This window comes from Pogonomyrmex barbatus, unplaced genomic scaffold (genome assembly GCF_055798465.1).
Source record: "Pogonomyrmex barbatus isolate J1 unplaced genomic scaffold, ASM5579846v1 scaffold4, whole genome shotgun sequence".
Lineage (NCBI taxonomy): Eukaryota > Metazoa > Arthropoda > Insecta > Hymenoptera > Formicidae > Pogonomyrmex > Pogonomyrmex barbatus.
The window spans coordinates 2,631,631-2,647,192 of NW_028297138.1; the positions used below are offsets into that span (position 1 = coordinate 2,631,631).

The 15,562-nt window shown below is 38.5% G+C and overlaps 1 protein-coding gene and 1 long non-coding RNA gene across 2 annotated transcripts in view; both read left to right on the forward strand.

The window, feature by feature from the left end:
• The window catches only part of LOC148935647 (uncharacterized), a 78,459-nt gene that overhangs the window by 11,782 nt on the left and 51,115 nt on the right, over nt 1-15,562 (forward strand). The gene's annotated exons all lie outside the window — the stretch shown is intronic.
• On the forward strand, nt 7,675-13,298 carry LOC148935649 (uncharacterized). Its single transcript, XM_089081074.1, has 2 exons — nt 7,675-7,810; nt 12,633-13,298. Exons 1-2 carry the CDS (start codon nt 7,675-7,677, stop codon nt 13,148-13,150), a joined length of 654 nt encoding a protein of 217 aa, XP_088937200.1. The 3' UTR covers nt 13,151-13,298.

Consider the following 15,562-nt stretch of genomic DNA (forward strand, 5'->3'; position numbering starts at 1 on the left):
TTCCCGTAACTCCTTTGCGCCTTCCTTCCGCCATTTAAAAAAAAATAAACATATTTACATACACAGAAAAAATTTGATTTCTTTAACTTTCTTCCCTCGCTGTATTTTTTTATAAAAACGATATCTTTTATAGAAAAGGTAAGAATATATATATATATATAGAACAAATTTTAAAAAAGATTTTTCATTTCATATAAAAATACTTTATATTTAAGAAAAATGATTTTATCTTTAATTTTTTAATGCAAACTATATGACCGGCTTATAACACTGTTTCGCTGGCGCGAGCATCCTCGAGGATAAGCTTGCTCACACCGCGGAGGTGAATCAGCTTGTCCCGCGGTGTTTTTCGCTAGCCCTCGCGGAGAAACGCTGGCGCGGGCGTATCTTCGTCGCGGTGGGCCCCCCGGTCACTGGGATAAGCTTACAGCCCCCTTACAACCATCAGCCTTTATGAAATCGCGCACAGACGCGAATCTGTCATTTTGTAAAATGGATGTACGGTGGAAACATCCGTGGACGTCGATCGTGTGCGGACCCACAGGATATGGGAAAACGATTTTTGTGAAGAGATTTCTTCGTCATTTATCCGAAATGGCCGATGTACGTTTCGAAAGAATTTTGCTTTACTACGCGGTGTGGCAGGATGCTTATCAACAGCTTCAATACGAAACTCGAGATTTCGTTGCGGCGATCGAATTTCACGAAGGATTACCGCGTCCGGAAGATTATTCTAGCGATCCAGTTCGTCCGAAATTGATAATAATTGACGATCTTATGAGGGAATCATCTTCGAGCGAAGCGATCGTAGATCTGTTTACCAAGGGAAGTCATAAAAATCTCAGCGTAATTCTCATCACACAAAATCTCTTTCATCAACAGGCGCGGACAACGCGACATATCTCTGAATGCGAATTACTTTGTCGTTTTCAAAAATCCCCCGGATCGCGCGCAAATTCGTCATCTCGTTCGTCAAGTCTATCCGAACGATCCAAAGTTTCTCGAGGAAGCGTACCACGACGCCACATCCCAACCTCACGGATATTTATTGCTTGATCTAAAACAATCGACTCCGGACGAGTAACGTTTTCGCACGAGCATATTTCCCGATGATACAGCGAATTACGTTTATGTAGCGCGCAGATCCTTTTCCGGAAGTTTCGTATAAAAGTATCGTCCACGCATTCTCTCGCGGCAGTCGCGCAAGTTTCTTGCGATGAAGAAGGTCATCGATTAATGCGAGAAAAATCGCGGAATGCTCGATCGGTAAGAAAAATATCTGTCTTCTCGAAGCGCTGTGTTATTCGAACAAAAATCAGCGCGCTTCTTTCTTACGCTGGGCAGACGAAAAATTCATTCGCTATATCTGCGAGTGCGTTTTTAATACTCTCAAGGGTAACGTTCCGCTCGAACGCAGTGATAAAAATCATCTAAGCAGATATAAAACAACTTTGCGTCACTTAGCAAGAAAACGTTGTAATTGGAAAAGTAAAAAAAAGCTATTACTACAGCGAAGCGAATTTTTACCTTATCTTATCAGGCCTATACTATCCTTTCTATTTTCAAAAAGTATCGGAGGGTAGTTCGAGAGAAAAGAAATCGAGTTATGGAAAAGGCAAAGAAGATGGTCTTGATTTCCACGGATAATCTCGAAAGAATGCAGCAACGGTCCCAACAACAACAACAACATCCGGTAATAAGCACGACGGAAAATGTCGCGCGACAGAATTTGGAGATGATACAGGGAGAAAATTTAAATTCCGTTCAAACACCCGGTGCGCCAGATATGAGCAGGATTCTTAATTCACCCACTCCGCGCGATGTAAGCGAGAAATGGAAATTTTATAAGGAAATACTTTGGCGATATCTTCATTTTGATAAAACGCAAAAGGAAGATTCGACGCGTAACTCTGATGAGAACAATTCTGATGCGCGGGAGGGAGACGTAGCGGGACAGGCGCGCGAATTACCGAGCAAATCTCCTCATCTCGAAGAGTACGTAAGTAATACAGTATGGACCGAGTCTTTGCGTAGGTGCGAGTAGCAAAGCGTCGAAAAAATATTAGAAAATGTGCCGAAAAGTTTTGGTGCCAAGGCACATTTACTTTTGAAATATTTGATTGATAAAGCAGTACCCGCGAGAATTACTTGGAACGAAGGAGGAATCGTGACTATCGAGGGTAACGTTATAAAAGAGTCGAATATCACGGAACTGATAAACGATGCGATGCGCGAAAGAAAAACCGTGAAAGCATTAGGAAGAGGTCAGTTTGCACGATTACTGCGTACGACGAAAACGAAACACTCCGGCTGTACTCGTAGGAAATAAGGAATTGTTAGCAACCACATTTGTCGAGATATTATCACCACCACGAGCGAGTTCCATCCCGAAAATACCAAGAAAACTTTCAACGACGGCGACGACGACGACGACGACGGGGACGAGGAGGGTACGACGCATGAAAAAGAGAAAAAAACGCAAGACCGAAGAAGTAGAGCGAGCGAAGTGCGCGTTGTTTCTTTCGCCGCGTTTTCGTAAAGACGATATCCCTATAACCTTCGTGAAAGATTCTCGACAGGCAAGAAAGAGACGCTTACTCGATTGGAGTGAATTGAAATGACCAGGCTTGAAAATTTGTATTACGATCCAGCGCACTATGCGGGGTATTCGGCAACGGATAACTTGGCGTATGCCGCTAAACCGAATTTCTCTCGTAAAGAAGTAGCTCGCTGGCTCGAATCGCAAGACGCGTATACACTGCACCGCCCTTCGAGGCGAAAATTCCACGATTACGTTACAACGTGACGAATATCGACGATCTGTGGGAGGCCGATTTGATCGAACTCCGTAGTCTTAAGAGTTATAACGACGGATTTTCTGTTCGTGATTATCGACGTACTTAGCAAATTTGTCTGGGTGGAACTGCTGCGGGATAAAACAAGTAATTGCGTGACAAGAGACTTCCAAAACATTCTCTCGAGAAGCGATGGACGAGCGCCCGTGTACTTACAAATCGACAAGGGTAAAGAATTTATCGCACGCCCGCTGCAAGATTTTCTGAAAGAAAGAGGCATACGTTATCGCGTAGCTCGCAATCCAGACATCAAAGCCGCTGTCGTTGAACGCTTCAATAGAACGTTGAAGGAGCGAATGTGGCGCTATTTTACGCATAAAAACACGCGGCGTTACATCGATGTGTTGCAAAATATCGTGCGCGTTTAGAATCACACCCGTCATTCGTTCATCAGGATGCAATCGGCGACCATTACGAGAGAAAATGCCCGCATCGCACGTGAAAATATGGAGCGACGTAGAGGGGAGAGAGAGAATGGGGCGTCGAAAGTAGTAGAACAAAAGGCTAAATTCGATGTTAACGATCTCGTACGCGTCAGTAGAGCGAAAGCCACTTTCGAGAAAGGATACGAAGCGCGGTGGAGCGAGGAAATATTTCGAGTTTGTCGCGTCCTCCATTGGCGAAAACTCCGCGTGTACGAATTGTGTGATTTATTGGGTGAACACATCGATGGGATTTTTTATGAACAAGAATTAGCACGGGTCAATAAAAACTTAACGGAAGAAGAGTTTATCGTCGAGCGCGTAAAGAGCAAAGGACGCGGTGCTAATAAACAGGTGCTAGTTAGCTGGCAAGGATATCCCAACAAATTTGACAGTTGGAGTCTCCGCTTCGAGTTTAACTTTTCTCTAAGATGGAGGAGGAGCAATTTTTCATGATTCTTTCGAGCGATAGCAGTAAGAAGTATTTTCCGGGAAATACAACCTCTTCTTTCACCACACAATTACCTCATAGTGTACATTTATTCGGAGAACATTCGGAGTACATTTATGGGAAGTCGCGCTTAGCGAGATTCAATTTCCCTCCAATCTCTTCCACGTACGTCGAGGAGATAATAAGGTTAGATTTGTCGATTTGAAGAACGAAAATGATGAGAAAAATGCTGATAAGTTTACGGTGAAAGAATTGCACTTACAAGCAGGAGTTTATGAAAATACAGAAGAACTTATCTACGCGATTAATAAAGAGTGCAGACGCGCCGATTCGCATTTTACTTTCGAACTACAAGAAGGCTCAGGTGATAATATCCGTATAAGCATCGAATGTGACGACAACTGTACTCTCGTTCATTATATAAATCTGCCAGCTAATATTTTTCAAATATTGAAGATCAACACCAATGATACCGGCACAATTTACCGTCACAAATTACTTAATTTCAGCGAATTAACACCGTTTTTGAAACTCGGTTATGCCATCGGTATTGGACGCACAGTATCTTTCTGGACTGTAGAACCCTGTAGCCTATGGCACGGTATCCCTGATAAAATGTACGTTTATTGCGACATTTGCGAGCTTTACATAACCGGCGATACGCGGAGTCCGCTTCTTCGAATCGTTTCAATCGATACACCCGGCTGTAATTACACGTACGGGACGAATCTGGTAAAATATTTCCCCACTCTGCAATATACTCCATTCGTCAAACGAAATTCCGTAAAATTGAAATAGATATAAAAGATCATCGTGGAGAAAAAATACTATTCGAATCCGGAACGCTGATAGCGACATTACACTTTAGACGTGTCCGTTAATTATCATTTGCGCTGGAAAGTCTCGGAGCTTTGAGAAAAAACTAATCACCCTATGGAATACTACGAGTATTACAAAAGGCAGAACGGTGGAGGTAGGGGAGGAGGAATTCCGCGAATTTTCATCGGTTCACCCTATCAACGTGGCCACGGAATCGGGAGTTTCCTCGGAGAATTATTTAGAAGGGCACTTCCTTATCTAAGCAGGAGAATACGTGCACTCGGGAAAGAAGCTTTACGCGCCGGAATTGGTGTGATAGAGGATGTTGAAAACAATACTCCGTTCAAGGAAGCTCTCAAAACACGACTCAAGTAATCGGGTAGAAATCTCAAGAGAAAAGCCAGAGAAAATATAAGCGAATTAATGAAGGGATCGGGATATAAAACATCCGCAAAAATGCGCGTGGCTCAGTTTCCCTTTGGAGGGCACGACGCACGCACCGGTAAATCCGGGAGAAGCCCTGTTCGTAAACGTAGACGAGTCTGTAAAAAAAAGAAATCGACGAAAATCGGTGTGAAAAAACCGAATAAAAAATCATCGAAAAGGAAAGCAGCGGCGAAAAAAACTAAAAAGCGGACGAAACATCGACGAAATAGCGGGAAAAAGCGCACCGTATCCAATATATTCGCTTAACTGACGCGAATGTGAATCGTAAGTTTGAGAAATATGTCTTTTCTCCATACTCACTCGAGCGAGTGTTTAAAGAGTGAGCTCGATCTTTTCAGTTTACCACCTACTCAAACGAGTATCGAGAGTTCACAATGGATTTATTACAAACCGGTAACTTCGCTCGCGGACGACGCACCTATAGAATTCGTCGTACCCAGACACGGAGAAAATTATCTAGATCTCACGCATACCATGTTAAGCCTTCGCGTACGAGTGGAAAGTTTACCCGGCCCTGGAAAGCCCGGCCAGCGGCAGGAGGAAACAAAGTAAGCCCTGTAAATCATCTACTACATTCGATGTTCAACCAGATCGATGTATACTTCAATCAAAAACTCGTATTATCCCCGAACAACGCCTACGCGTACCGCGCGTACATCGAAGCATTATTAAATTATTCTTCACCTGCAAAAACTTCCCATCTGACTTCTTCTCTCTGGGACACGAACGAGCCCGGTCATACGGACGCGCTATTAGAATCGGGAACCCCAAATCAAGCTCTCGTAAGACGCGCCCGATACGTCCAAGGAGGTCGTTCGCTGGATCTAATAGGCCATCTTCATTGCGACGTCATTAATCAGGATAAATTTTTAATTAATAGGGTAGAGGTTAGAATGAGACTCGTTCGCTCGAGAGATGCGTTTTGTCTCATGGAAGCCAACTCAACGTCGAAAATACGTATTCTAGATGCTAGTTTGCTCATAAGAAGAGCAAAAATAAGCCCTGGAGTCTTACTCGATCATGCGAGAATGTTGAGTAAAACAACCGCCAAATATCCTCTGACACGAGTCGAAGTTAAAACGTTCACGATTTACGCAGGAGTGGTAGGAGAATCGATTGATAATGCGATACTCGGCCAGCTTCCAAAACGCGTAATAGTCGGATTCGTCGATAACAAAGCGTTTAACGGCGATAGAAAGCTAAATCCATTTAATTTCAAAAATTACGGCATAAATTTCTTCTCGTTATATGCCGATGGCATGCAAATTCCGAGCAGACCGCTGCAACCAAATTTTTCAAAAGACGAACCGCTCTACATCGAGGCTTATAACACTCTCTTCTCGGGAACTGGCATCCATTTTCTAAATGAGGGGAATTCCAGAAGCAGAGAAGATTATGCCGATGGATTCATACTTTTCGCTTTCGATCTCACTCCCGATCTATCGGCAAATTGCTCAGGACATTGGAATCTTGTCAGACATGGAAGTTTACGATTAGAGATACGATTCGAAAAGGCGATTACAACAACGATTAATTGTATCCTTTACGCAGAGTTCGAAAACGTGGAAATCGACTCTTCGCGTCAAGTCATTGTAGATTTTAGCGGATAAAGTCAATGGTGAGAAACCTCACCCCTCCACTGTGGTCACTCCTTATATTTACTCGAACTACAACGGAAAACAGCTTCAGTTTTACTCGACACATGAACTACGCCGCTTCGGAAAAAAAGCATATTCTACATCATGGATATAATCATCGATATGCAAAGTTTCCGTGACATCGAGGGAAAGTTTATACCGAAGGAAGTTGTGCTCGTCGAGGTTAACGAAGCTTTCGTAGATCATTGGATTGTGCTACCATCGTATCCGTTCACCGAATCACCCGAAAAATCGAGAAAAGAAAACAACTGGCTCTCGCAAAACTTCCACGGTATCGAATGGATTGACGGAACAGCCGATTCCGAGTATTTCACGGTGGAACTACGTGAAATTGCACGACGGGTACGTTACATATATAGCAGAGGCCATGAGAAAGTACTTTATTTGCAAAAGACGCTCGGCAGAAACGTATATAATCTAGAAGGAATCTCTCCCGCATTCAAAAACCTAGCGGAAGACGAGGAGCATGAATTACGCTGCGGTCATCACGGATTTCATCGAAAGTCTAACAAATTTCGTTGCGCAACGCGTGCAAGCTGAGATACTGGATGCAGGAAGGCAGCAACAGCAGCTGTAATTCGAGCAACGATGATTCTTTTACCGATCAAAGCTTCAATAACTCCGATACAGAAAGCGGAGTTTTTACGATAAAACGAAATTTTCCGAATCTCCTTAGGTGGAGAAATAAGAGCTTGGAAACAGAACAAGCGGAGAAAGAAGAGCTATCGAAACTCGCTATCGAAACATGAAAAAAAGGAGACTTCTACCGTAAAATCCAAGCAAGAGGATAAAAATATAGCGACACCAGAGAGGGGAGAAATAACTGAATCATCTCCCCTTTCTGTGAGAGATGAATTCGTTCGAAATCTTACGGGCGCTGCGTCATCTCAGTGTCGGACATGCGGGTGTGTATCCTGCCGACAGAATCCCAATGGTGTGGACGAAGTCGACGGCCATCGTCGCGAACACCGATAATCACGATCGCTCTGGACAACACTGGGTCGCCTTCTACATAGACAAGCATGGAGAAGACACTTATTTCGATAGCTACGGACTACCTCCCTTGGATTCCAGATTCAATCTGCGACTTCAACGAAATTCTACTACCCATAGATGGAACATCACGCGTCTACAGGGCACATTTTCTCAAACTTGTGGGTAATATTGCTGCGTATTTCTTTATTATTTGTTCCGCGGTTATAATCTTAAACAATTTCTCGAAACATTCAGCGAGGATTACGAAGATAATGATAGATTAATTGTACAATTATTTCGTAAAATCTTTCTTCATGGAAAAAGTAAATGCGATAAATCTCATATAACGTGCTGCCATATACAAACTTGTATTTTTAAGAAAAGTAAATATTAAACAACACTATTATGAAATGATATGTACAATGATGTATTACATAATAATAATAATAAACTTAATGATTTTGTAACTTAAATTCCAGCCCTCTTATTTTCCCGCCAACCTAAAATTAATCCTAGCTATATTACTTCAAGCTAAAAATATCTAAAACATTTTGCAGACATTGCGTTTGTCATAGGATAAGAGCTTCGTATAACCCTGAGGTCGTTAAAACATCTAAAGCGAACTTGTCCGTTCCTGTTTTCCCATCGCATTCCATTCTTCGCTAGTCAGGTATATCCTCCTTCAACACCCCGGCATCCTTCTTGTCGTCATTTTATCGCACTCGATCCTGGAATAAATTCTCCTCAGGTGTCCGCCATCTTTGCACACGCCATTTTGTCGGACCCGAACGGACCCAGACACTTTCATCCCCTCCCCTATCTTTTCGTCTAGCATTTCGACAACCAATCACACCCCGGGTAGCTTTGGGAGCATCCAATCACGCACGTGGGCAGCTATGGGAGCGTCCAATCACACGCCGGGCAACTATGGGAGAATCCAATCAGAATGCACCATTAATTACCTAATTATTTCCGGCCATTATTTCCACGCCCCTCAGCCAATCAGAACGCTCTATTTCCACGTGGAGACCCTATCTTGACAGCTGGAGGCCACGCCCCTGGCGCCAGTGGGAAAGTGGTGGGGGTTTGTTTTGACGCCCCATAGCAGCCCACATACTACTTATGTAATTATATCAAAATATTAATAATTCTATGTACAATTATGTAAAATTGTATTGAAATTTTTTTCAAAGAAAAAATTTATATCTAATTAGAAATACTTATATCAAAATGCTTACAACTCACATTGAATTATACAAAATTATATTTTTTTCAAATAGAAAGATATACATTAAATTATATAAAAATGTATACATAATATATTATGATGCATCAAACTAGATATAAGTAATAACATTTAAACGAGAGACTTTTCCGAGATACTACGAGTTTAGTTGATATTGTACAATTTATACATACATACATATCATATACACAATGTACGAACATATAATTTCAATCAAATAGAAAGGATAAAAGATCCTTAAGGGAAATTTTAATATAATTATATTAGTTTATTTCGTTTATTTTATATTTAATATTTAATAAATATTTTATAAAAATTTAATATTTTATATATGAGATTGTTCATATAAATACAAGTATTATAAATATACTTATAAAAATATATTAGTTTTTCATATTTACCACAAAAATGGACCCATTAAAAACTTGATCTAATTGTATTTAAAAATATATAATTATAACATAATTATATATATATAAAATTGTATATATATATAAATATATATTTAAACATAATATAGGTTCATGGCTCTATATATGTTAAATTATCTATAAGAATTACATATGCAATCGAAATTTTAAAATTGGGACTATTTATACGACAATATAATAACATTCATTAATTAGATCATATTTTAAGCTAAAATTGTGTATTCATCATTTATTTCATCATTTCAGCAAGTTTCATCCCAATACAGAAGTGAAGCAGCATTGAGCGAGATCTCCAAATAGAATAGGTGACCTGTTTAGAAACATATGCGGTGATACGAGATAAAAGATCTTTCACTTTCTCTCATTTTTTTTTATTTTTTTTATTTTTTTACTCATTTTCCGTAAGGGATGTTACGTATATTATAGATTTTCAGTACTAACAATCAAATGTCGGAACGCAGCCATAATTTTGTCGTCCATAAGTGCATAATTTGATCTGTTCATATATAATCATGAACAATTTTATCTATCTATATATGATTAAATCAAAATCCATACATAAATAGATCTACAAAATTATATATAATTATATATAATTAAGTATAAACTTTTTTTCCCGGATTATCATACTATTAAATTTAATACATTAGATCCTTTGAAGGCATTATTATTTATACGAACGTTTCTAACTCTCATAGAATAAATAACATAACAAGATTTTATGTTTATAACATAAAATGTTATTATTTGGGTTGTGTTAAATATGGCAATTTAAAAGTAAATCTTTTATTTAAAGAGGAATTAAAAGCTATTATCACTAGAAGAGTTAGACTAGGAAGATTCTTCGATGGAGATACAAAAATAATAATGTAAATTTTATTGTTTAATTTTGATACATATAATTAAAATTGAGTTAGGTATGGCAATTTCGTAATATAATTCTTTTTTAAATAGGATTAAAATTACCACTTCGATTAGAATAGAAAGACTTTTCAATAATGATACAAAGATACAAAACATTTAGGTTATATTTTTTTAAAATAAAAAATATTAATATTTTATAATTGACGTCATCAAGTTGATATGAAATATACTTACTTTATTACTTTAACAGATTATATTTCTTATGTTAATACTTTTGTTTAAAATAATAATATTCTTTATGTCCTCTTTATCAAGAGACACAATAGTGTCTCCAAGTTCACGCGCAGCGAAGTTTGCGTAGAACGGCGGCAAGACGCACGTGGCTCTCTTTACGCGAGACCTTGAGATGAACTCGGTCTACATTTTCATATTTTAGCAATGACTGCGTCGATTAAATTCTAATTACGCTTAATTGATGCAGCTGAGTATCGAATTATATAAAAAAAGTGTTCTTATTTTTTCTTTTCGTATTTTACAAACTGAGATATCGCGACACAATTGCAACGCAAAGTTTAAATTGATAAATTTTAAGAAACGTCCTGATCATCGTAGACCGTGATTTTCTTTTTTCTGTCGCAAGAGGCGCTAATAAATACCTGTGTATGACAGCGCTTGCAGCGCTCATTTTTTTTTATATGTCTTTGATAGATGTCCTTCATATGAAGTTGTATATATTAATTAATAAAAAAGAAGATATAATGTGTGTCACATATAATAATAAGAAATATTGTAATATATAATACATTAAAAAAATAGTCAAATCGGTCCACCAAAAATAATTATATAATAATGGTAAGATAATATTAAATGATAAGATAATATTGACTAAAACTGATTTATATTGTGGCTACTCGCGAGCGTCGCACATCGCGCGTCATGCACCTGTCGCGGCCCAAAACAATTAAGATCGCGATCCGCGATTCGGCGCAGGACGAGACAACTTTCTCGTAATCAAAAACAGTCATCAAACAGTATATTAAGGCAAACATTCACCGAATCGATCACAAGCTCTTGTCTCGGATAAGAGACTGGAGAAGATACTTTTCGCAAGGTAGATGTCTTAGAACGGTGATTACCATCCTCCGGTTGAAACACGCCATATTCTAGCGACCGAAAGATCGGATTCCTTCGGTCGCAACACGCTGCAACTTCTCGACCGAAAGGTCGGATCCTCCAGTTAAAATACGCCGCATCTCTCTGGTCACAAAGTCGCCTCCTTCGATCGCATAGGCCGCATCCCGTCGACCGGAAGGTCGCTTCCTTCGGCCGAACAGGCCGCATCCCGTCGACCGGAAGATCGCTTCCTTCGGCCGAACAAGTCGCATCTCGTCGACCAAGAGGTTGCCTTCTGATTGACTGCATAAGTCACGCTTCCTTCAACCGAATAGGCCGCACTCACACGGTTGAAGAAGCCGCTCCTTCGGCCAAACAGGTCGTCACCGTCAACTACAATAGTCGCGGCACTTTTTTTTTACTTTCCAGAGAGGAAACACGAAGGAAGGAGGACAACGACGGACAAAAGGAAGGAGGACTTGAACAGCGACATTCGAAGGACCAATTAGATAGAATCATTCTAGACGACCAATCAGAAACATACCCGGATTACCGGCCAATTAGAAAGATTCCACCGATCACATATTATACACATATATACTCTCACACACACCCGACCACTCGCATATATACTCACATCTTTTATCTTTAGATATCTCTTATACACGAATTTGAAATTAAATCTTAATCACTAAAGTCACACACACAACAGACGTGGTTCGGGAATTGTAAATACTGTACATATTTCAAAAGGCATAAATAAATATAAATTTAAGTACATTCACATAGTGCTCGAACCTTCCACACAGCCACACACTTCTCACAAATATTTATGCACAATTACACTTGCGATACAAACATGTTAGGTTAGGTTTAAATTACGCGGGCGCTTTGATTGGCGCCATCTGGAACGAATGTGTAATGTCGCATTTTCGGCGGGTCTGTCTGCCGGCGACTTTGGAGTGAGTATCTTCGCGGCTCCTGGTTGTTCGAAATGTATAAGTTAGTTAGAGTTAATAAATCACTGGATTAGTTTTGTTCAACGTAATCACTGTTCATTTTCTTCCACGTGCCTCAAAAATACACAACAGTTGGCGACGAGGATGGAATTAGAAAGAAGAAAAGAAAAAAAAGTTCGTAACTTTCCATTAGTACAAAGAAGAAGTACATGTGTCAACGTTACGTTATACGTTTCGAGTGAAATAAGAAAAAGTTTTCAGTGATTGCTGTGCGAAAAATATGGCACTACCAGCCACACAAGTTTCAACGGCACAGATTCCTAGTTCGTTTACAATCGAGCCTTTCGATCCAGAAACTATTATGTGGAAACGATGGCATTAACGATTCGAAGGAGCTTTTTCAATTTTTAATATTCCAAAGGAAAAGAAGGTACCGTATTTATTACACTACATCGGACCGAATGCTTTCGATGTCCTTTGCGACAGATTTGATCCAGAGGATCCGTTCAAGAAAGATTATAAAACGATAACGGAAAAACTAACGGATTTTTACGATCCAGCACCGTTAGAAATTGCTGAAAATTTTCGTTTTCATCAACGTAAACAAATGGAAGGAAAATCGATACAGCAATTCGCATCGGCTTTACACAAGCTCAGCATACACTGCAACTTTGGAACGTACCTAAAAACAGCTCTTCGAAACCAATTTGTATTTGGTCTACGGGATAAAAGGATGCAAGCGAGGTTTCTAGAAAAAAAGGAATTAGACTACGATACGGCAGTTCAAGCGGCTACGACGATGAAGTTATCGAAAAAAGGCGCGAAACAACTACAAGGAGAAACAGCGACCGTCGCATATTTACAAAACAAGAAGCAGCAAAAACACAAGTACAAAGATAATCAAACATAGAGAAAGGTAATACCGGGAACAAAGTTTCCAATTTCAAATTCAATAAGAATACGAATGCCAATACAAATGTAAATAAAATTTATAATGTAAATTCGAATTTAAAATGTTATAGATGTGGAGGTGCACACCTAGCAACAAGGTGTACATTAAATAGAGGAAATAGGGAAGTCTGATGCAATGGTTGTGGCGTAAAAGGACACTTACAAAAAGTATGTTTTAAACAGCGAAATCAAACAAACCGCTTAGAAGAAATTTTACACTTGGAACAAGTCTACGCGCGAGATAAGTTGTATGTGACCTAAAGGTAAATAAGAAATATCTGAGATTTGAAATAGATAGTGGTTCCGCAATGACGATTATGAATATAAATCAAGCGAAAATATTATTTCCATATTCGTCTATCCATGAAAGTGATTTAAAATTAATATCATATTGTAATAAGAGAGTAAACACAGAAGGATTTATGGTAGTTAAAGTAGAATTCGATAATAAAGTATACAATTTAAATTTATATTTGACTGATATCGAAAAAGAACCTCTTTTGGGCCGAGAATGGCTGTATCAAATAAAAAATTTGAATTCAATTTTTGAAGGAGTAGGAAACATTCACTCGGTTAATTGTAGGTTGGAAAATAAAAATAAGAAGTTAAATAATTTACTGAAAAAGTTTCATAATTTAATAACAGGAGATTCTAAATCAATGAATGGTATTCAAGCAAGTTTAAATTTGAAAAAGGAGGCAACTCCAGTATTTTTGAAAGCAAGACAAGTTCCTTTCAAACTTATACCGTTAGTAGAAAAGGAGTTGGAAGATCTGGAAAAGAAAGGGATTTTGGAAAAAGTAAATTCCTCAAAATGGGCTACACCAATTGTACCTGTGTTGAAGTCAAATAATAAAATTAGAATTTGTGGAGATTACAGCGGTACATTGAATCCAACTAATCATTGATGAGCACCCTCTGCCCACCATTGATGAATTTTTTGCATCAATGGCTGGGGGAGTAACCTTCTCCAAAATAGATCTCCAACAAGCGTATTTACAAATGGAAATTAAAAAAGAATGTCAAGAACTTTTAACGTTAAACACACATAAGGGATTATACAAATCGACTAGATTAATATATGGAATGGCATCTGCGCCAGCAATATGGTAAAGGGAAATCGAAAATATATTGAAAGGAATAGATGGTGTAACCGTTTTTCTAGACGACATTAAAATAACTGGTAGATCGGACACATAACATTTACAAAGAATCGAATCAGTTTTTCAAAGGTTGAATGACTACAATTTAAAAATTAATGTCGATAAATGTCAATTTTTTCAAAAACAAATCGATTATTGTGGTTATACAATAGATAAGGATGGTATCCATAAAAGTCAAAGTAAAATTGAAGCGATTGATAAAATGGAGCGTCCGAAAACCGTAACGGAATTGAGATTATTTATAGGAATGATAAATTATTACGGCAGATTTATTCCAAATTTAAGTACGATTTTGGGACCGTTAAATAATTTGTTAAAAAAACATTGTTAATAATATAAATATATTACATAAATTTGTATGGTCTACGGAGTTTGAGAAAGCATTCGTGAAAGCGAAAAAAGAATTTCAAAATGAACGAGTTTTAGTACATTTCAACTCAGATTTACCTCTTGTGTTGGTAATGGACACGAGTCCATACGGTGTTCTGTCCTATCTATATCCAGATGGTTCAGAGAGACCCATTCAATTCGCCTCACGAGCGCTATCTGAGACTCAAAAGAAGTACGCGCAAATCGATAAGGAAGCTTATAGAATTATATACGGGATTAAAAAATTTCACCAGTATTTATACGGGAGAAAATTTTTACTAATTACAGACCATCGTCCGTTGGTACAAATCTTTTCACCTGAAAAAGAGTTGCCAGTATATTCTGCAATGCGAATGCAACATTACGCAATTTTTTTTAAGAGGATTTACGTATGAAATCAAATATAGAAAATCAGAATTACATGGTAACGCAGATTGTTTATCACGGTTACTTATACAAAATAATGAAAACATTTACGATACAGTTGATGTATTTCAATTGGAAACAATTGAATCATTACCGGTTACAAGCGATCAATTAGCAAAAGAAACTGAAAATGATGCTTGCTTTAAGAAAGTTACATATGTTGTTAGCAAAAGACAAAGAAATTCCAGAGAATGAACGATGGCATATAAAGCAACAAGAATTTTCGATACAAGGAAACGTCGTTTTACGTGGTCACAAAGCAATAATTCCAAAAACTTTAAGATTCAAAGTTTTACAAGAATTGCACATAGGCCATTTTGTTAAGATGTTAAGAAGTATTGTTAAGATGAAAAATTTAGCGAGGGGATATTGCTGGTGGCCAGGTATAGACTCAGACATTGAAAAATTAGTAC

What these genes read in the sequence shown, in the direction of transcription:
- LOC148935649 (XM_089081074.1), top strand. Translation starts at nt 7,675, where the DNA reads ATGGAGAAGACACTTATTTCGATAGCTACGGACTACCTCCCTTGGATT. An exon ending in ACATTTTCTCAAACTTGTGG is followed by an intron (nt 7,811 to 12,632) that starts GTAATATTGCTG and finishes AACGATTCGAAG; the next exon opens with GAGCTTTTTCAATTTTTAAT.